At 41.1% G+C, this 23,349-nt stretch overlaps 2 protein-coding genes across 5 annotated transcripts; one reads left to right on the top strand and one right to left on the bottom strand.

Moving 5' to 3' along the window:
• Positions 1-1,500: 1,500 nt before the first annotated feature.
• LOC308084941 (porphobilinogen deaminase-like) lies at positions 1,501-14,552 on the bottom strand. 3 transcript variants are annotated; one of them, XR_013933130.1, is made up of 15 exons: positions 11,555-11,673; positions 11,345-11,398; positions 10,967-11,039; positions 10,330-10,379; positions 8,617-8,672; positions 7,055-7,132; positions 6,591-6,668; positions 6,412-6,487; positions 5,166-5,279; positions 4,917-4,955; positions 4,616-4,735; positions 4,008-4,061; positions 3,115-3,201; positions 2,501-3,001; positions 1,501-2,466 (listed from the first exon to the last, which is right to left on the bottom strand). XR_013933130.1 is itself a non-coding variant. In XM_080427933.1 (14 exons), the coding sequence occupies exons 1-14, from the start codon at positions 14,338-14,340 to the stop codon at positions 2,828-2,830; spliced, it is 1,077 nt and encodes a 358-aa protein (XP_080284059.1). In that variant the 5' UTR covers positions 14,341-14,552; the 3' UTR covers positions 1,501-2,827. The 3 variants fall into 3 exon arrangements, 2 of the variants coding, with proteins under 2 accessions (XP_080284059.1, XP_080284058.1); XM_080427933.1 differs by lacking the exon at positions 11,555-11,673 and adding an exon at positions 14,317-14,552 and having other exon boundaries at positions 1,501-3,001; XM_080427932.1 differs by having other exon boundaries at positions 1,501-3,001.
• A 298-nt stretch (positions 14,553-14,850) lies between these two features.
• On the top strand, positions 14,851-17,635 carry LOC308085565 (uncharacterized protein). 2 transcript variants are annotated; one of them, XM_080428763.1, is made up of 4 exons: positions 14,851-14,985; positions 15,101-15,194; positions 16,000-16,087; positions 16,318-17,635. In XM_080428763.1, exons 1-4 carry the CDS (start codon positions 14,970-14,972, stop codon positions 17,263-17,265), a joined length of 1,146 nt encoding a protein of 381 aa, XP_080284889.1. In that variant the 5' UTR covers positions 14,851-14,969; the 3' UTR covers positions 17,266-17,635. The 2 variants fall into 2 exon arrangements, with proteins under 2 accessions (XP_080284889.1, XP_080284890.1); XM_080428764.1 differs by lacking the exon at positions 16,000-16,087 and having other exon boundaries at positions 14,969-14,985.
• The last annotated feature ends 5,714 nt before the right edge of the window (positions 17,636-23,349 follow it).

Consider the following 23,349-nt stretch of genomic DNA (forward strand, 5'->3'; position numbering starts at 1 on the left):
TGCAACATTGGCTATTTGATTTAAATACAGTTGTCACACCTCAATTAATGACCAAAGTAATATTTAGCTACTTCAGGATACTGTAGTCATGCTTAACTACTGCACAAAGTTCAGAGGATGTGGCAGGTCACCTGAAAAGGTGTTTGTCTTTTTTATTGTTTAATCATATCACATATCCTGATGGGTATGAAAAGAAACTAGGGGAAAACATCGTTTTGCAATTGAATTTGGTAAAATATTAAAATACTTCACTACGGTCAAAGAATTTCACACTACACCTTCTCAACAGCCCTATGATGAGTCCTCTGGGAGAGGTCGTCTGTGGACATGTAGCTAGACTGAAACTACTCTTGATCAAAACATTCAGTACTTAATATAAAATGTTTTATATCGCCGCTAGAGGGCGCTAATCCCCCTGGGTCGCAGTTTTATTTTTTGTGTTGAAATCCCCATGGGGAATCTTAGATCACGTCATGAGTATTATGTTATCATATTATGTTATGAATGCCAATATAAGGACTATCTAAGCACCATTCTTAACACTTTAACACAAACATGCTTGGCTGCGAAACCATGATTTCCTGAATAAAAGAAAGATTAAAGTACAAAGTATCACGTAGCTTTGACATTTCTTAAAATATGTTTTATTTGACACCATATTCACAAAATAAACAAAGCCCAGATGCTTTGCGATTGCAAGTGAACATTTGTCATTAGCTGATTGATGGCAGGAAGGAACAATATGAGTACTGAGGAGAAAGTATTCTATTTTTAAGTAAATTAAAGCTGCAAAAGAAAATATTTTGCTGCAATGTTCAGTCAAACTGAACATTGCAGCATTTAAAAAAATATATATTAAAAAATAAACGTACAGGCTATAATGAAATACTGTACAGTGACATATATGATGGATGTGATGGAGAGCGCAGAAAGCAGGGATTATTCCAGTTAACAAATACAGACATGACCAACCTTTAAGGAAAACATGAAAGCTAAAATTGAGTTTACTTGATTAAAGACAGTAACTGTTCATACAGACATCAAATTTTTTGAAAGAATCTAAAGCGACACAAATCGATGCCAACAATCTACAGCAAAGAGAGGTCTCAACAGTTACTGACTTTGAATAAGCTTCTGTTCAACAGGTGTTCAGTTCTACTGTATTTTTAAGAATTTAAATCGTAACAGTTTAAGAAGTTATGCTGTTCACTTCAGTTTGTGTGGACATTATTCATTATGTAGTTTTTTTTTTTTTATGTGTACTAAGGGCAACATGGGAGTACAATAGGCACTAAGCCAGGGGTCTTCAACGTTCTCAGCCCAAGGACCCCCTAGTTGAGAGACAGATGAGGCAGGGACCCCCTCTATATTGTATAAAATTTAATTTCAGATTAAACTTTTTTTGTTGACTTGGTCTGCTCTTTTTTCCCCTCTACACCTATACCTCTTTGCCAAAAATAGCAGATCTACAAGCTCACAACGCCTCGCAGCGCGAGGCGTTGTGAGCTTGTAGATCTGCCATTTTTGGCTAAAGTTCTCTTCAGAATAGGGATGCTAGGTTCAAGTTAAGGAAAAAAATAATATATCACGCAAAGATTTGGTGGACCCCCTGTAGTAACTCTGAGGACCCCCTAGGGGTCCCGGACCCCCTGTTGAAGACCCCTGCACTAAGCTAAGTCAAGTAAAATTGATATAATGGATATAATTGTTGGTAAAAGAGGTAGCTAGCACATTATGTCATACACATCAGCAGAGCATGGTTGAGCTGCTCCAATTTAGAATTTACTTTTGTGAATAGGAAAAAAAGTTCTGATGTTAAGAGACAGGAGGCCAACCCCAATGACTGTTTGGAGGACTGACTTTGTGGACACAGAACCTTTTTTCCTACACATTTCCTATAACGTAGCTGTAACTATGTACAAGCAAATGAAGTGGATTTTCATCATAGTTGAATCAGAAATCATATCTTTGGTAAAAGTCTCAGTAATTTCCAATTCAGCCTATAAAGAGCTGTATATTGGCATCCAATTGCAGAGAGTTTGGGGTTAGTGCTTCTCTATAATTGAAGCTAATGGTTGTGAATTTCTATTTTTATGCTTTAGGTCATTAGGTGTTTAGTTGGCACTTTCATCCTGAGGATGTACAGTACCAGGATTGTGTTGAATTTACTGTTATCTTGGAATTATTGTTTTAAAAAATGTCACTATTTTACAGAGACGTAAAGCTGCAATCCACGACTTATTTTAATGAGTAAAATATGATTTAGCCAATCTGTACGGTTACAGATTAGAGCATCTTAATACAATATACAAGCACATCTGCAGTGGCTGGAAGTGGTCTCCCTTCTCTCCATTGATAGATTTCAACACATTGTTAATTTGTTACCTAATGGTTGACTATGTCAATAAAGTTATTTGAAGCAGACGGCGCCATCTTTATTATAGTTCGGGCAGCGTTGCAAATGACCTACTGTATCTCTGTCAAGAGAGAGAAAACGGACACAAAACAGATTGTAGCTTTCATAAAAGGTGGTTAAGGAAAAGCTGAATGCCTTGCTAAAGGACACTTGGGCTGCAGCAGGCACTGAACCTGCACATTTTCTGTTACAGGATAGTCACACACTCCCAGGCCATTCTGCCTGGTCAAAGGCATAATAAAGAATGAATAATATTTTTGCAACAACACTGCCGAACATGACTCTCTGTATGTAATACTTGGATTCCTTTTGGATTCCTTCTCACCCCCCCCCCCTACACACACACACACACACACACACACACACACACACACACACACACACACACACACACACTTCTCCTGCGTAACATTATCTGGCATCATTCAGCTGCCTGGCCACCGTCAGGATCTCCTTGGCTCCTTGGTCCAGCAGTAGATTAGCCAGCTCTACGCCCAGCCTTTCAGCATTGTCCCGTGCTGGACTGGAGACCTTGGAGGCAGTGATGCCGACGTGCTGGACCAGGTCATCTACATCCTCCGAGAGCTAACGCACAGGACAGAGTACATTTTTAGGGTTCTTCACTATTATCAAACAAAGCTGTTAGCCATCTTTTACTGTCAATCGTGGAGACATGATGACATAGATCCTGTGGTCACCTTATCGCAGTCCATGACACTGGTCTGCATCGTCTCCTTCAGCCTGTCTGAACCATCCAGGCTGTATACCGCCCCCGTCAGGTAAAGCTGCCCACATCACACGCAAATAACACCATTACACCTTCATTCACGTTCATTCACAGTAGAATTAAAACACTTTTACACCTTCAGCGTTCAGTCACAGTAGAATTAAAACACTTTTACACCTTCAGCGTTCAGTCACAGTAGAATTAAAACACTTTTACACCTTCAGCGTTCATTCACAGTAGAATGAAAACACCTTTACACCTTCAGCGTTCATTCACAGTAGAATTACTTAGGGATGGGCAATATTATCGATATCACGATATATCGCGATACTGTATCGCGATACTGTATACTGTATCGCGATAAGAAAAAAATATACAGGCTTTATGAAAAACATTCAAAGAACCTATCACAGATCTGCAGCTACTCAATATGTAGTGTATATATAAACAATATGTAGTTGTGATATATGTATATATGTATATATCGCAATATATCGCAATATTTCACAATGTATCGCAATATATCGCAATATATCGCAATATATCCCAATATATCCCAATATCGTGATACGACCCGTATCGTGATGCGTATCGCAATATAATCGTATCGTGACCCAAGTATCGTGATACGTATCGTGAGATTGTTGCCAATACCCATCCCTACTGGAAGTACTAGGAATTTCACACGGCACGTATAACATTTAAGTATTAAAATTCATCCCTTACAGGGTCAGGTAATGTAGATGTCTTAACCCCATTCTTTATTCTTGGGCTGTTTTATTATTATTTATACAAGATGCAACAAACGTGTGTGCACACATTATGCTGTATTCACAAGCATGCATAGACTGTTGAGTGTCTCACCTGTGAGTCTTTAATTTCAGTGTTTACAGCAACTGGAACACTGCAGCCTCCCTCCTAAAACATGAGTCACACCGTTTACATACACACTAATAAATCAAATACTTTACCATCTCAACCACTCGAGACGGGCAACACCCTCATTTCAGCAATAGTAGTCATATGACACCTAAACCCTAAAGGCTTATATTTAAAACGGCACTATGTAACCTTTTTTTTAATGAATAAAATTTCATTTTGTCCAATCTGTATGGTAGAGAATGTTAATACAATATAACTTATACAATTGGAGCGGTTGTATTTTGTCTACCAGCTCTTCTGTTGAGACATTTGGATAGTGTCAAAGGACATGTCTCACCGAATTTTGACCTGATGGTCAAGATTAAATTTATCCCCTGAGCAAGCAGGCAGGCTCTATTAGCTCAATGGTAAAAATGTCAGCACTTGCGCAGAAAACCGGGTTCAAATCCAGGGTAGAAGAGGAAAGTTACATAGTGCAGCTTTAATCACATAGCGCAGCTTTAATCACCTTGATTGCCTTCATTATTGTCACTATCTTTTCTAACAGGTGAGTGTGAAAGGGTGTGTGTGTGTGTGTGTGTGTGTTTTACCAGTGCTCTTAAGAATGCTCTCTCTGCGATGCAGCGCAGCACAGTGTCTCTGTGATGGAGGACAGAAACCATCTCCAGGATGTCTGCGTCTATGGCTCGAACCTCTATCGCCAGGGCTCCCTGAATGCGCACACACACACACACACACACACACACACACACACACACACACACACACACACAAATTGATGTCGATTAAACATTTGCAATGAAAATGTGGATTGTCTTTTGCTTCTCTATCACACAATAGCCTTATAACCACTTAATGAGTATAACGAACAGAATCCTCGGTTATACACACCTGTCCCACAGCATACATGCAGTCTTCAGGTTCCAGGATCTACCAGTGCAAATAAACATTTATTAATATTTTTTAGTACTTTTGTTGAAGCACTTATCCAATATATAAGAACAGAGGGTTAGAATGGCTTTGTAAAATAAAAGAAGACATCAACTTAGGAGTAGAGACATGGTGGAAGACTGATATGAGAACTTCTGCACTTGAATAGTGAACTCCATAGTGTAGTGTAACAAGGATTTTCTAGGGTACCTGGCTAATCCGGTCCTCCCAGCCCATCCTCTTAAGCCCAGCAGCAGCCAGGATGATGGCTGCAAAGTCCTCCTTTTCATCCAGTTTCTTCAGACGCGTGTTCAGGTTCCCACGCTTACGAGGCAAGTTAAGGAAAAAACTAAAAGTCTCCACCTAGATAAGGTCATGTTCCCCAGTTGCACCCCAACTTTGAGGAAGAGGGGGACAAACCCACATAAAACACCCCCCAGCCAATCTGGAGGTGGTTGCAGAGGGGAGAATGAAGAGGAAGCTGCATGCTATTAGAGTTGGCACAGTCTGTGCCAATGCGATACCATGTCATCTATTTCATTTACAGTATACTTGTAATGCTTCAGTTGCACTACTGTTTTATACGCATACTGTAAATATAATTTTACTAACTTGTTAAAGCTGCACTTTAACAATTAATGGCATTTTTTATCTATTCCTTGATCAGTGGTTCTCAAACCTTTCAATTTCAAGGACCCCATAACTCTCAGAGTTACAAACCTATAAGGCTCCATTTGGAACCCCCTAAAGGAACCCTGAGGGTCCCTGGACCCCACTTTGAGAGCCACTGTCCTAGATTTCCTTAATTACACACCGGTATTGGATGGGTACTTGGTATCGAGCGATACTTAAGTTGTAGGTATCGGAATCAGTATCGGGAAGGAAAATATGGTATCGGTACATCTCTAATGATGCCGTCACATCCCCTCTATGATGAGCAGCATGTTCCGCCATAGACTCATCCCTCCTCAACACACAAAAGCCTTTGTGCAATTGTTAATAGACTGTACATCCAGATATCCACTGTGGAGGGCCTGTTGACACTGTACATACTGTATATTCCTTCAGATATTCACTGGCAATAGATTTTTCAATAGATAATTCATTCACTGTTGATATAGACTGTACATTTATACGTATTATTTTTTATTTAATATATTTATTAAAGATTACAAAGTAAATTGTAGTATAATTATCACAATGAAATAATAGTTTAAAAATAGTATTTAAATAATATGCCTCATGTTAAGCATTATTGCTGCTCAATAATTGTCAACATCTGTATTGAAATGTTCACTTTGTTATAGATATACTATTATGACATTAGTTTTACACATTTGACCTGTGAATCTCGGTTCTTCAAAAGTGGCTCTATTTGCATTCCTCATTTTATGCTTTATTTAGACATGACAGTGAGAGAACTTAAGAATGTCTCTAAACACAAAAAAAAGGATACAATATCTTTGAAGTCCAAGTGGGGAAACCTTCTCTTCAACTGAGCAGCACGTCGTAATGAACTGGTACCTATCACACTGCAAGCACACATATCAGGAACCATAGATCAGCCATCCATACTCTGATCCGATCATCCGAGCAATGAACATTTACAAAAATATACTGTCTCTCATCCCATACCTGTTTTGGGGAAGCGTGTCGAGGGTTTTGCCTTCATTCTGTGGGTGTAGGACAACGGCATCATGGGGATTTTCTCGTCTGGAAGCAGTGATGGAGGTGAAACATACAATTGCAGTTAGAGCAGTTATTCTTTTTTAATTCCAAGGATCACCAGGTTAATGTCAATTTAACTCTCAGAGTTACAGACCCATAAAGGTCCATCTGAACCCCTGGTGATCTATGGACCCCGTGCTGAGAACCAGTGAGTTAGAACACATTCCCTTCAAATCAACCACAGAATATATCTACTATACTGTGTCATTGTACTGACTCACATAGAGGTGTGTGTGTGTGTGTGTGTGTGTGTGTGTGTGTGTGTGTGTGTGTGTGTGTGTGTGTGTGTGTGTGTGTGTGTGTGTGTGTGTGTGTGTGTGTGTGTGTGTGTGTGTGTGTGTGTGTGTGTGTGTGTGTGGTGGGGCGCTTACTTCAGCACAGCCCCAATGGTGAATCCTGGAGGAAGTGTAGTGGGCAGGTCTTTCAGAGAGTGCACAACCAGATCCACCCTGTGGGACACAGAGGAAAGAGTGCTGTGGTTCACAACTAGTGGGTCAACTACCAAAAGAAGGTCATGAGATGTTCACAGGGTCACAGACTCGAAACAACTTAGGGAACACTGTGCAATGTTGTATATCAGGTCACCACAGAACTACTGTGCTTGTGGATTAATGCAGCTGTTCACTGGTTGAGTTGACAAATGTATCAAAGTTTGAGCCGAGACAGTTACTCTTCCAGGTATGAAGACTTGTAAGCTGAATTCCAATCCCCCAAACTCGGTCACTCGCTCACTCTCCTCGCGTCCTCCACTCGCGCCTAAGCCCCGCCCCTGCGAGGAGGAGAGGATTAAATGCGAGGACGGAGTGGTCGACCCGTTGGCCTCACAGGATCGGAACGCACTCTAGCGCCATTTCAACGCGACGGCAAATTCTGCGATCACTTATGACGTTTCATACAGCTGGACCAGAGCCGTGGATGAAAATATACATGCATAGAATAATATGCAGGTATAGAATAATACAGAATATAAGAATAGACAATTCATCAATGTGGAGGATGGCCACATCGTTATCTTTATAGTTAACATTGTTGTGCAAAGCCATTTATTCCTGAAATAGTGAATGAAGCGCCAGGATAAGCAAACTTACATTTATGAATTAAATCCCCGTCCCTCTTTTTGCTCGTACAGTCCCCAGAACCCCACCCCCCGCAGCAGTCTCTCACACTGCTGCTTTGCCACTGTATATATAACAGAGTATGTCTGACTCTGAATTATATCATATTTAGTCCACATATAAATACAATACATTATGTTAAACATAATCTTTGTCACAGTCATGTATAGTAGTCTGTGCATTGAGGCATGCACAGAGAGAAATGAACAATCAGCTTTTGAGACCGAAGGAAGTGTGCACAATATATTACAATGTATATAATTGTATTATGCTTTATATGATACAACGCAATAAAGCCAGTGGCTTGTTGCGGTCTTTTCAGTTACTTTATCAGCTGAAGCTCTATAATTCAGCATTATGAAAATGTGTGTCTTCACTTCGCTTTTTAGTTAAGGGTGTGTGTGTGTGTGTGTGTGTGTGTGTGTGTGTGTGTGTGAGAGAGAGATGGGCAACGAGTGAGCGGCGGCGGCGGCGGGGGGGTTGTCTGGGGGGGGGTTGTCTGCGGCGCCAGCCGACTCGGCTCCTCCACTCGACTCCACTCGCCTCCTCCAAGAAGCAAATGAACAATTGGGCCCAAACTATTTCCGGGTCAAGCTGGAGTGACCGAGTGGGAGTGAGCGAGTGGCCGAGATTTTCGGTACTAGAATTCGGCTGTAGAGTACACTGCTTGGCTGTTATGTTATGCAGGTTGGAGGGGACATACAAATGGAAGTGTAAGAACAGTGGTGCTTGATTATCATTGAAAACAATGCTGCAATCGACAGGCTCTGTAGTGTCAGCCACAGACTACATGACACACCCACTGGAAACACACTTACTCATTCTTCTCTAGAGCAGTCTCCAGCTCTTTGGTGAACAAACTCTTCTCTCCAATCTGTAATCAAAAACAGAATCTCTGTATTACAATAGCAGCATAGACTGTAGTAGTGGACTGTGGATTTTGTAACTAGTGGAGCGCTACGTCACATGGGAATACTTCAGTGTCGTCATACATTTACCTTGCAGACGTCACCTCTGTAATTTAGATCATGAATCCATCAGCCACTATTATCCAAACGTTCTCTTTGGACTACTTCTGAACATCTGACAGTATGCCTACACTCACAGTACTTAAAAGGGATATTTCACTTTCAAAAAAACGTTGGGTCATTTTATCGTCTACTCAGGCTTTTGTGAACCCCCAGACACTTTTCAAGTTACTTGATTCAGTATTTAGATATTTGATATTCATTTTATCAGACACGCCCCCTTCCTATACAAACCCATAGTAACTTCAAACTCCATTTTAACCATGTTAGATTCATTTGAAACACCCGTCCTTGGTTCTGGTGACTGATATTGTCCTTCGAATACGTGAGGAGACCGTGTTCTTTCAATAACTTTAATATTTTTGGGGGAAAATGGAAGAAATGTAATACAATAAAAAGATTAAATGAAATAAATGAAAAAAGTGATCGAAAAAACACAGCCGCCTCACGTATGAGGAGGGCAGGATGAGTCACTAGAACCAAGGACAGGTGTTTTTGATGAATCTAACATGTTAAAAAGACCAAGGAGATATGATTTTTCGAAGATTTAGACTCCTATCCACTTCCTTGTTAGCCTCGGAAACCCATGCTTTTTTTTTTGTTACAAAAGAAAAAAAGCCTGGGAGATCCATGCAGGAACGATGGTCTTAGGACCTTGTTATCTCCTAACCAATCAGAGTGCAGAGGGGCGTCGCTCTAAATTTGGTGACGTCAGCGTGCTCCGTGCACAGGCCGGGGGGGGGAGGGGAGGGGAGGCGGGGACATAGATTGGTGAAGCAATAGGAAGCCCCGCACAAATCCGGGCGGCTGAGTTTGGATCCGCCCTTCAAGACCTTCGATTGGGCTCGTTCTCTCAGTCTACTTCCTTGTTAACTTAAAACTCAAAAATTCTGTATCTCGGCTCCTGAGTACTTTTTTTTGTTCAATGGAAAAACCCCTGGCAATAAACTGCAAAAATTGATATGGATCCAGCCAGGGTAATTCCTGTGCTTTTGTAAGCTTTGGTAAGAGGTGTGGATGGGGTACACACTTTATACAGATAATGAAAGTACAGTATGTAAGCTTTCAAACGATGTGTCATACATTGTAATATGTTCACTTCCTGAAGCCGTTACGTTCACGTTTTCGTTCATGCCCCCCGTACACATGACGGGAGGGCGGGCTTTCCCCGCGACAGACAATCAGCGGTGCGGTTGAGTTGTTTTTCACTAGATATGAACGAATCATTTGAACGAATCATTGTTGTGAACGTCAATGAAATCGTTCGTTCACTGAAATTAAAGTTTTTTCCCACCACTAGTAAGGGGTGTGAACAATGGCTTCTTAACTCTACTCCACTCCACCCCTCCTCACCCCAAACCTACAGTGTAGCTGAAACCTGAGAACAATAGCCACACACAAAGGTTGGCTTTGACATGGTAATGATTTCAGCATCTCTATTAAAATGTATATTTTTTAAGTAAATAATATGTATTAGATATACAGTGTAACAATGAAGCTCACCTTCGATAAAGCTGTGTCAAGGATTTTATCTCCTAACGTTGTCATGCCAACTGAAATAAAGTGAATGCAAAGAAGGATTTAATTGTCAGCATGTATATGCATAACAGTAAGTCAGTAACTATCTTATGTCATTTCCCAATGACATAAGATCTATAGTTGTGAAACTATCATTACAACAATAGAGAATATCTTCTACGGCTGGAACAATTCGATTATTTTCTTAGCGAGTATTATATTGATTACTTTTTCAAATAATCAAATACACATATATTTTTATATATAAAAAAGCCTCTATGTCAACAAATCGATTAACCACTTCAAGCATTATTTTATACTTCGTTGCAATTTGTGTCGTGCAGAAATAGTGAAGATAGCCAATCTAATCAAAACGCATCCCAACACATTGTGAGCTTGTAGATCGGCTATATTCACTACTTATTTTTTTCATTTTTTTTTTACGTATTAATAACACCTATAATGACATGTCTAAATAGGGATAAATTATTAATTGATTAGTTTATTAAATTCTCGAATATCAAGTATTTTTTATAATCGATTAAATTGAATAATCGATTAAATTTGAATAAGTGCTGTACCCCTATTATCCTCAGAGAAAAAAGCTGGTACAAATCCTCACCTATTTCCAACAGGACATCTGGGTACAGTTCTTTCAATTTGGCAGCAACAGAGTCTGTCTGGATGCGCGCCAACTGGAGCAAAAGAACATAATCCTTCACTGTTATACCTTCAAGTTCTCTATGCTATTTCATGTTATCCTTAAGTAGCACATTACCTGAAGTACCCTAGATTTGATGTAATATTTTCATACAGTCATTGCTCATAATCAGTTCTAGACCACTAGGGCTATACACTACACTAGTCTCATTTACTGAGCTGATATAAAACGTAACAGATATAAAGCCCAAAACATATTCATTGAATGTGTGGTATTATTTCTTAAAGTAAATCATCAAACTGCAAATTAATAAAAAAAACATAATTCGATTGCCCATACCTGACTCTTGCGTGTTCCCATCCGAATGACTCGGATAACTTTGCTGTTGTCATCCTGTTGGGGGAGACAAGTCATTCATTTAGAATTCTTCAATAATGGGAGTTTCCTCGTTGACCCAACCACATTCGTATCTAAGCCTATCTTTTACCACTTTACCCTTGAGGCCAAACAATAATGCACTAAAAAGGTCATTTTTTCAGTTGATCTCACCGTAATGTACTTGCCAAGTCTTCCTTCCATAGTTGTCTACTACCGTATCCCTTCGACTCTGTCTGCACTGTGTGGGCTATTGTGTGTCACAGTGGCTCTGAATGCCTGCTACGCCTTGGTGAGGAGACTGCGGTGCTGAGGTCCTATAGCTCATAGATAAGCGAAGTGAACAGTAGTCTTTTTAAACCATGCATCCCCCTTCAGAGCCTCCACCCTCCAAGATATCTCTGGCTCCAAAAGATAAGTGTGCTGATGCCCAGAGTCCGTTATAAGAGGCAGGGAGGGGCACCATGGGAGGTTCTTTCTTACTTAGGTGTGGCTGGGGGAATGTTGGGACAAAGAGCAACCTCATGAACCAAGCAAGCTGTGTTCCCCAGCAAAGTTAAGCAATATATTATCACTAATCTAATCTAAAATCAAGATCATGTTGGGTAGTAGTGATAGTGAAACTTGAACCCCAGCATCCCCGTTATTGGGGGAACGTTGCGCCACGTTGCGACACATTGGGAGCTTGTAGATCTGCTATTTTTGGTGAGTAAATTTGGTTTAGTTAAAAAAAGAAGTATAGAGGGTCAAAGTAGTTTGTGTTTATCAAAAATGTTAAACAAGGCCAAAATTATAGACATATTTTTAAATATAAGAATCTTAAAGGGAACCGTTGAGGAATCTGACCCTTAGGAACCGGAATCGTTAAAATTGTAAAGGATCCCAACCCAGCGCCTCCGTGAACTAGGCTACTGTAATGTGGACTATTAGATTTATGCATTGGATATTGAATAGCAGCCGTGATGTCACACTTCGGTGCTCTATAACAGGGGTTATCAGCTGGTGATCCGTGGACCACTGGTGGTCCGTGGAGGTATTGCATACAGGTCCTTGATCATCCATTCAGTAATGTAGGAAAGTAAAGATTTTTTTTATTTACATTACTTTATTTTGGAGAAACTTAGTAACTTGGTATTTGAGCACAGAGGAATTAAAGACATTATCACCATTATCAGTGGTCCTTTGAGGAGGCTTATGCTTCAATTCCAAAAGTACTTAAAGCTTAACAACTACAAAGGAGGATCAGCTCATTGTCATGTCCACAGACTCTGTCAAGAGGCACATGAAACACAGTCCCTTGTGAAGTTCTGGATGAGTTGTCAGGCTTAATTCCCAGAGCTTACAGTAAAATCAAAATGTATTTTACCTTTTGTAACTACGTATCTCTGTGACAGTAATATTTTCACGCTGGCATACCAGTGAAGAATAATGTAAAGGGTGAGGTTCGAGCCAGAAAATGACATGAGACTCCACAAAATAGCCAAGAAGAGACGGACCACCCGTAATCATGTCATAGTTGAGAAACAGTTCACTCAACGACCTGGTGAGTCGAGTGCCTGGTGACCTAAGATGACGGGGTCAATGTAGCAGCAGTTACAGGGAGTTAGAATCTCAAGAAGGGGAAGTGTACTGTTATTATTAGGAAATGTACCCATATGATAGCATGTGTCTGCTCAATCATACATAAGATACAAATCAGTATATCAGTTAACATGAGTTTAATAACGAAGGCTGGATAAAGTAAGAGAAATTCTCAAAAAACGCTCTGCTCACCAGCATATTTCAGTTAGACGACTGTTAATTAAGGGCTTGATAAAATATATTGCGCATAGTATTGTGTTATTAAAATGTATATCAATCCCTTAACAGTTATTTAAGAACGTCCATGGACAATTGGTTGAGAAACAGTATTATGAAATGTTTTGTTCTAATAACTATAATCACACAGTGTTATATGCTGATTATAATGCATTATAGACATGGGATGCATGGCAAGTGTTACCAAAAACACTAATCTTATCCCATATCCCCACACAACACAACATTGGGCCCCTGGTTGATTCTTAGTCATGGTGGTGGTGGTGGTCTCTGGCTCACAATCAGTTAAGCGATATAGGCGGGCACCTATAGGCTCCAATGTAGACTGACAGCGCATAGGGGGTTCGAGTCCCGTTCCAGACGATCTATGCTGCATGTCTCTCTCCCCATCTCCCTCACCCCGTTTCCTGTCTGTCTCTACTGTAAACTATAAACAAAGCCCCAAAAGCCCCCCAAAATATCCTTAATAAAGGGGGAAAAGAAGGAAATGATGATGATCTATCTATGGTGGAAATAGATGGTAAGGAAAAGTATGATGATATTACCAGAGGGTTGTAAAACTTCCCCGGAATTATCCATGTGCTTCTATGATGCAACAGATCGACTCACGAGAGGAGCGTAACGTTATCTGCAGTTCACATTCATTCAAGAAAATCAGGTTGCAAGTTGCAACGTCATGACGATTTTCTATTGTCAACATCAGCCACACTGTTTTCCACTGCACCCATTATGTACACCAAATGTCAGGGCAGGGCAATCTCATGGGCATGGCTAGACAATTATCTTATGGTATTATGCAAGGTATTATGCAAGTTGTTCTAATCTGGCTTAACAGCAACACTGACATGTGATTCCATTTTCAATGGAATCAATTCATGAAGACAAGTTGTGGCCAGTTAATTTATGTTAATATTTATATCAATCTAAACTGCTCTTATTTCTGCTGCATGCCATTCCCAAGTTTTTGACAGTTCGTCAAATACTGTCCAATAGCAGCGTAGAGTGGGCGGGATAGTCGCACCGATAAGCCAATGAGCGCTATCCACAGGCCAACATGGCGCTCGCCGTATGCGGCGTTCAATGCGGTGTTTGCAGTGAGAGACGGGATGGTTTCCTACCTGACTGCTGCTCTCTCCAGACATCTCGGTGGTCGGCCGGTCGGCCAGCAACGGACCGATATCGTACGTGTCAACGGCGTGTCCCCGTACAGGAAGAACCCATTCGGTACCGTTTATTCCTCGCAAGGCGGCGTACTGTCACTCCCGTGACACTACACGGACAGAATGAATCCTCTGCTCTGATGTCATTGGACCGGCTCGAGGTCATTTCCTTGTTCCGCCAGGGGACGCGCAGTGATTGGCTAGCCTGGGATCAATACCATTTTCGGTTTTCTGATCCGGTCTGGAGCGGAAATAACTCTACGTCATCAGTTGGCCGGAACACACGACTGGAACACTTTGTTTAGTATTTCTTATGGTATAATAATTGTTTGGTATGTCGATCTTTTATTCTAACTCGTAGCGTGAATAGCGAGACTAAACTAATTGATTCGCATTATGTGGAGTCAGTGGAGAACAAAAACAATGCGACGCCAACCGGAACACAATACAATTTCCCCCTTTTTTTCTAAACCGGATCACACGGCTCAGTTTTAGAACGAATACCAGGCTTTTCAACGCGATTGGCTGGTTGATGAACACAATTCAATAGGACACCACTTTCGTTGTACCAGTATAGGTTTTAGGTGGTTGGAAGGTTTGAAAAGATAAAGATGGCACATTACAAACGTGGGTGACTATGTGTTTCTGTCAAATACATGCTGTATTCCCCATGAATACAAGGTTACCGTCACCTCACTAACATTGATATCATGTTGTTGTTGTTGTTGTTGTTCTTCTATAGTGACTGATAAAGACATCACATTCCTGATCAAGCTGCGTGCGACCAACAACAGCCTCTTCACCGGGAAGCGGAACTCTGCTCAACGTGCATGGAGGTGAATGAAGTGCACGACACCCATACACTAGTATGTACTACTACTATACTTAAGTGTACTACTACACATACATAATACCTCATACTTTAGTTACTAGTATGTACCAATGCCACATACTAATCTTTAGTATGCACTACATAACGCCACATTATGTGGCATTAGTTACGTAGTGCATACTAAAGATTAGTCCACAATCTATTATGGGCATTAAAGTATATATACTTTAGTATGGATACTGTACATAATATCACATGTTATACTTTAGTAATGGATTATTCTTCTGCCTACACATATGGATCAATGTCACGTGATTCCTTTGACCTGGCAAAAACTCAGATGTGTCTCAAAGAATACGATTATTGGCAGAATCGCGGAAAGTTCAGAACATTTGGTGGTCCCGTTTCCTGCACTACAATATTTCACCATATGTTCCGCTATGATGAAATAAACCCATAAAATGTAACAATGTGTACGTTCCGTAATGCAATTCCAATGGTGAAAGCTGTGTTGTTTGACCCAGCGAAAGATTGGCGGATTCGGCCATGCACCGAAATACCTGTATGTGTATCTCAAAGAATAATATTCAACTTTAGTATTTACAAAATTTGCCATTGATGGAATATACTTCAGTAGACCTATATGTCCAAAAGACCAACACAAAGATGTCTATGATATTGCCAGTCTTGGCATGTTTCTCTGAGTTGCTAAATAGTTTTGGCCAAAGATATTTGGGAAGAGCTACAACCACATCAAAGATCATGTGAGACACTGATAAAGGCACTAAACGCACTCTGTTACTCTTCAGAGCAATCAGACAGGAGATGGGACTCCAGGGGAAGATGACACCCTTACAGCTGAAGAAGAAATGGGAGAATTTTAAAGAGAAGTACAGGGTAAGCTTTCTGTGACGTTAAGACAGGTATTCTAGGGGTTACTGGAATGAAAATATATAAACAAGTTTAGTTATTCTGTAACATCTCAATTTAAATTATTCTGTAACATTTATAGATAGGTCTTATAAATCTTATAGTTCTTATAAAAGCTGCATTTGCAATATATTATATGTAATAGTATCTATAGGAGCCAATAAAACATGATCTTACCTCTGTTGTGTTCTTTGCAGGAACTGAAGAACCCTCGGCCCGGGATGGAGAGCAAAGCTAATTCGTGGCGCTGGTTCCATCTCATGGACAAGGCCATGACGGGTCAACTGGCCAGTTCTGCCTCTGTCCTCAACCCCTCCCTATTTGCCCAGAATGATCCACAGGAATCGAATACAGGTGGAATTGTTGGATCCAGCAGGATTGTCCCAGGGTTAGAGCAAGGGGTTGTCTTTGGACAAACACAATCTACAGCAGATGGTTCAGTAGAACTTGATGCAGCTGCAGTGGAACTTTTACAAGCCTTTAAGCAGGAGGATGAGGCTGCAGTGGAGCTGCTACAATCCTTAAAGCAGGAGGGTGGAGAGACATGCTATAAACCTCCTACTTTGTTCTACAGCACTGAAGTATCCAACAGTTCAGTTAACGTGGGTACTGTACTCTACGCAACCGTAGAATGTGACAGCGATGGAAGCGGTGAAGGGAACCCTTCTGTTCAGCTCGATGACGTGATGGACAGGACACCAGTGAGCACAGAGAGAGACATAGAGATGGAGATCGAGGAACCGGACAGACGGATAGCGGAGCTGGAGCGAGAGAGACGGGCACTGGAGAGAGAGCAGTCGCAGTTAGACCGAGAGAGGTTGGTCTTGAAGAGAGAGAGAGAGCTGCTCAGACAGCAGATGGAAGCTATAGAACGAGACAGGGCCTCGCTGGACAAACACAGAGCTGCTGTAGAAAGGTGCCGTGCCGCTCTGGAGCGCGACCGAGCCGTTCTAGAGAGAGACAGGGCTTTAATGGAGAGAGACCGAGCTCTTCTGGAGAGAGAGCGTCTTGAGGTGATCATCAGACAGAAAGAGGCCTTCCCAAAAGAGAAGCCTGATGGTACCAGAGCAGAACTGGATGCAGACAGTCAGGATTCCAGGCAGAGACTAATTTCTCTGTTGGAGAGGTTCATCGACAAACTGTGAATCTCTTCTAGTTAGGGCATTCAAGAATCACGAATTCAATAATTTTTTGTATTCGACTTTGAATACCAAAAAGTATTTGAATAGCCGAATATTCGTGGGTGATATATCATGTTTCTTTCATCCAATAAAATTGAGTTTATCTGTATTTATCTGTAATTATCTGTATTTCTCATTAATGCTGTGTTGCAAGCATAGAGTCATGTTTTTTCTGCCTTTATATCTTTCTGGCATGGTTGCTGCTGTTTTAGCGCCCCACCTGCATTGAGTGACGGCCCCTCATCACGTACAGTATGAAATGATTTGACTGGACAGGATATTAGGATAGCTACCCAACACCAGAGCTCACAGCTGCATATCTGCTGTAGATATATTGCCGCTATTTAATAAAAAAGAAAATAAATACAAATAATGTTAAAAATAAAATAAGTGAATATCTTTGATGTACAGTGTCGAATAGTGGTTTTGTTCGAATATTAAATTATTCTGTGAAACCCCTACTTCTAATGCTGCTACTGTGCTGCTACTTTGAAGCAATAACATACTCTCTGCTTTATTGTTACGTGTAATCTGTACTTAGAACTGTCAATACATTTCAGATATGTTTATTTAACTTATATAAAAGAGCAACATCCAGACAATATACTGTATAAGTTATAGACACTATAAAAAGATAACACACTAGTCATTTCCCTAACTTTGTCCATCCGCTCCTGCCACAACAGCTTGCTTTCTGATAAAGTCAGTGTGAAGCATTTGATGCAAGTAATAAAACAATATGGGATTGCAAAAATACTGCTACTTGAGCCTAGGAAATTCCAAATAACACACAGTAGCATCAGAACAGGCATATAGCAACTATTAAAATCACAAGTGTTGTTAACTTAGTTAATAGTAAAGTGCACTCATGTGCTTTGTGACACAAACCTTAATTTCCCATAGTTATGAGCTGCCTGGTTTCTGGGACTGGACTCTGCAGGTGTGTCCATTTTACTTGGCCTGTAGTTACAACCGGTTTACAACAATTTGTGGCGCCACAAAGGAAATAATAGACTAGTGTTTGTTCAGTAGGGCTCTCCCTGTCTCTCCAGCTCTCTAGTAAACAGATAATACATTTTCAGATTGAGATACCAATTTGATCCATTCAGGAGAAACAACATACAGGATTCAGGATAAACAGGAATTGATGGAGAAAAAAAGAAAGTCATACCCTATAATGGGCTAGGAATATCCGTAGCATTGTACAGTTGTTATACTACATGTGTCCAGTGTCCATGTACTACTACTACTACAGTATAACTGCTTTAATTATGAGCATGGCACGTAGCAACAGTTAGTAGGCTACTTTCATTCACCTTTGCTATTATTCCTTAAATTAAAACAGAATGAAATGAGTAGGAAAAACGTGCACTTATAATTAAAGTGTAAAAATAGGTGAGGATTTATTTACCGAATGGGTTCAGAGAACCTGTTATTTTTTAGCTAAACTAAACAATAAAAGCCTGGAGATCGAGGCTAGGGAACCTGTAACGATGCAGTTATTTTGGTTGTCCACTAGAGTGCACTAGAAAGCTGTCGGAATGTTTTGAAGCGCCTCATGTTAATTCGCCATTCTTTTAAATAACCATGACCATCATAATACATAATGTTCATTATGTCTTCATACTAACGCTTAATATTAAGAACACATTATCTCCATAGATAGCCTACCTACCCACAGGATGAATTGTTGAAATTCTAACTTTAGCTCCTGGTGATGATTCCTCATATGGGACCCACGGGTCAATGAATGCAATGTGGCGGCCGTCATTTTAAGTATTTTGTTGTTGTTTTTGTAGTGCCGTGTAGGAGTGCAGGGACAAGAAGAAATGGGACGCTATTTGGAGAAAATAAGTCTCATTAATGATATTTGTCCGTAAACAACCCCAAAGACCGAGTGCAATTTCGAGCCGCAAGATGGCGCTAGGGGGCGTGGTTATAGTGCTGTGAAATTGAAGGCTCCGGCCGTTGCTAGGGCAACCGTTTGTGGAGGTTTGCGTTGATGAATGAGATGCCACGTCACGCCTTCCCGCCGGGTATTTAAGCTGTTATTTTTCTCTTTTAACTCTATGAGTTTTCTCTTCAAGCTAGAAGCCACAGCAGCATTCTTTTATAACACACGATGACGTGCGTTGGAGCAACATTCAACATGAACAACAACCATGCCAGAGGATGGAAGAGGGGGCGTGGCCGCCACATGGCTCAGTGTCGGTTCGAGACTAGGCCTACCGGCTGTCTGCGGCGAAACTGTCCCTTCCTTCACGTTCACAAACCACGGCTGGACGATGTCCAAGTCCAACGCCCACCCAGCAACTCCCATCCTGTCAAACCACGTCTGGACAAGGTCCAACGCTCACCCAGCAGCAGCAACCCCCATCCCGTCACTGCTAGCGTGATGAGGAGGGTGAAGACACTGGACGAGATCCGTGGGTACAAAGTAGCCAGGATTCAGCCTCAGCAACAAACACAGGTGCCTGAAGCCATTGAACTTGGTTGTGGAGGACACAAGGATGAACCAGCTTCCCCACCAACAATAGTAAACATCACCATAATAAAGACAGGTGAGGAGGACACAATGCTGGACATCTTCAAGGAGGCTCCCTCACGTAAAAGGAAAAGGTCCTCATCACCATCAACTCAGGAGGAGGAGGAGAAGGACGAGGCACCTGCACATAAGAGAAGCAAGCCCTCACCATCTCTTCTCTACAAAGAGTTCCTTGACAACTACAGGAAGGAGGAGGATGATGGGCTCTCCAGCACGGAAGTGTTGGAGGAGCTGTTGAAGCTGATCAACACCTAAAGACAGCTAGCAAAAGGAAACACGCGCACAATCCCAAATAAAGAGGCAGGTGTGCTGATCCTGAAAACAAACAAGTAGTAAGAAACTGCTCCTCACTGCTGGGCTTCAGTTTAAAAAAAAATGTTTCACCCCAATGAGTGCTTGAGTGAAGTTTTGAGCTACACACTCTTTATCAAAATGAGCTGTAGCTAAAGGAAAAAAAGAAAAGAAAAATAACGGTCCTTTTCAGGGCCACTTCCTCTCCGATTGCTGTGACCTTGCCGTGGTGGAGAGGCTTGAGTGACTCAGTGATGACTATCTGAGAGCGATGCTGGTGGGGGGGATTTGAACCCCTGACAGGTTCAATATGGTTGAAACTGTCTGGGGGTTTGAACCCCCTGTCAGTATTGCTGGACTGTCACAGATGAGAGTCCAGACAAACAACAGCAGAAAAATCAAATTTTTCTATATTTTTCATCCAGATATGGTATAAAAGATAATTAAATAGGTTAAATAGTTATTTTGACCCCATAATATTATTTTTACCCCATAATATATGTATCGTATAAATTATATCTATAATCTCTCTTTCTCTCTGAGAGAAGTCCAAGTTAGAGACAAGAGACAATATTTTTGTAATTGCACAACCTGACCCACAGATGGCAGCAGTTAGCTCTCCTTATGAGATATGTTCTATTTGTTGAGACTCTTGAGTCCAGGAGTGCTACTAAGATCAGATCAGATCAGGTACGCCTTTATTGATCCTTGTGTGGAAATTCAGGTGTCATAGCAGCAACAAGAGGTGCAGTAACTGGTTAGCTAAATCTACATAGTAACTTGTAACTGCAGTTTTTAAGTAATTGTAGTGGAGTAGAAAAGTACTATATTTGCTTCTGAGATGTAGTGTAGGAGAAGGATAAAGTATCGACAAATGGAAATTGTAAAAGTGACCGATTGGCCAAGGCTCCAAAAATTAGACAATTCCGGAGATGCAAAGTTACATTTCTCACCCATCGCTATATTCAAAAGACCATTCAATTATTGCTCTTGAATACAGACAGACCACCCACCCCTCCTCCTCTACAGTACTTGGCATCCTGCAATAGGACTGCCAGCACTGCAGAGGAGAAACAGTTGGGGTGTCCACACCCATGATTAGCACCACTATCAATTATTCAATAAACAGAAAAACTTACAATGCATTGGGATGTTAAGAACTGAACACTGTCCATGAACCAACACTTCCACACATTTCCAAAGCCGGCCGGCAAAGTTAGTCAAATGGAAGCCGCTGCGCTGTTAGGTGTGTGTGCATTGTCCTCAGTGTTTGTGTATAGGGCACGGGCTGCCCTGTGACAGAAATGCTTAAATAAAGTAAAAGTACCTCAAAATTGTAACCACAGCTCTATGCTCAATTATCACATCACTTCTAAAACACATTATCAACACGTATACCGCCTATGCCCTGTACAGTTTATGTAATACAGCACATCATCCCTGCAATGTCACTTTCTGCCTCTTAAGGTAGCTCTGCACCAAACGGACTTCTTCAAGTTCAGACTACTACAGACTGGCAGTCGAATGAAGTCGGGAGATCAGGCGGTTGTAAGGTCTGAAAAAAAATTATCAAGATAACTACTGCACTCAGGGTGCTTAGGGCATGGGCACAAGGTTATCTGTATTAAGATTATTTTGGTGTATATCTTTTGTATTTAATGTTAATTAAAACAATAACCACTGCGGCCTACAACAAGTGGCAGCGCAATGCGCACACGGCCATATAATTTTGCTTCAACTACTGATCAATATAATAACCGAGCAAGTTTGGTCGGCTTTCGACGCTTCCCTACAACTTACGACCCGACCCGACAGTGTGCACACCGCCCACAGATTTTCGTCCACAGACGCTTCCCAACGCTTAACGCCGCCGACGTCGGTGCGGTGGAGAGCTACCTTGACACAGCCGTCCGTGGATATGCCACCCGGCCTGGTGGAGATCTATCCATCCATCATCTATGTATGTTTGTAAATTATGTATGTATGTATGTGCGTACGTGTCTGTCTGTCTGTCTTTCTATCTATATCCAGCAACTTGCTATGGGCCTGGTCTTCAAGATACACCACAACATTGGGATCCCCCTGTATTTGTCAAAATACTTCCAAAATGTTAATGAAGTCCATGATCATAACACCAGAGGCAGCTCCACAAATCATGTTCAACACAGATTTGGCTCAACTAAGGGAATGAACTCGTTCTCATGCTATTCATCAAAAATGTGGAATGCCCTACCAAAAGGAGTAAAGGAGTGTAAAACCCTACTCACTTTCAAAACTGCCCTAAAGATACACCTTCAGGAGGCTGCAATTCGAAAATGGCCCCTGTCTAAGTCTTAACCTACCCCCCCCCTCCTTCATTTTCCTCTTTTGTATATATATATTTTTTTTCTCTCTTCATACCAGTAACCTGAAAGCTGATTGTATGACATTCTGTATAGTAGTGTGTATATCTGTCTTCCTCTTTATATGTCATCATGATTTGTGTGCATGGAGTTCTCATCTTAAACAAGCTGCGTGCTTAATGAGAGTTCCAGTTTAGTAGACCTTGTATTGTGAATTTGTACTTCCATGTACTGTTATGTACTGTCATGTACTATTCTCATGTCTTACTAAATAAACTACATCAATCAATCAATCAGTCTGTCTGTCTGTCTGTCTGTCTGTCTGTCTGTCTGTCTGTCTGTCTGTCTGTCTGTCTGTCTGTCTGTCTGTCTGTCTGTCTGTCTGTCTGTCTGTCTGTCTGCCTGCCTTTGGGAGGATTTGGGGGGATTGATGATGAGGTATCTTATGTGTGAGATCTGTTTTTTGTTATGTTATAACATACCATAACTTATGTTATAAGTTAGCTTTCCCCTAGTTGAGCAAATACATTTACCTGTAAAAAGAGATTTTGATAATATAGCTCTTGCACATTTTTATTGGTGCATGGTGAACATGCGTCATCAGGATGCACATAACACCCGATCTACAAGCTCACATCGCGTCTCGGACGCCAAGCGATGTGAGCTTGTAGATCGATTGTTCTTCTTGGTGCGCGACACCGTCGTATGACGAAGAAGCATGAAGCAGCCTTGAGATAAACGGATAAAACTAGTTTATTTACGTATTATGGCATAACGCCAATAGTTACAGACTAAAGGTAAATGTTATTTTTTTCGGATTTGTTTATTTAAAAAGAAAAAAACGTTCTCGTGGGGCTTATCGGCATCGCT

Source organism: Gymnoscopelus braueri (genome assembly GCF_963280865.1).
Source record: "Gymnoscopelus braueri genome assembly, chromosome: 5".
Lineage (NCBI taxonomy): Eukaryota > Metazoa > Chordata > Actinopteri > Myctophiformes > Myctophidae > Gymnoscopelus > Gymnoscopelus braueri.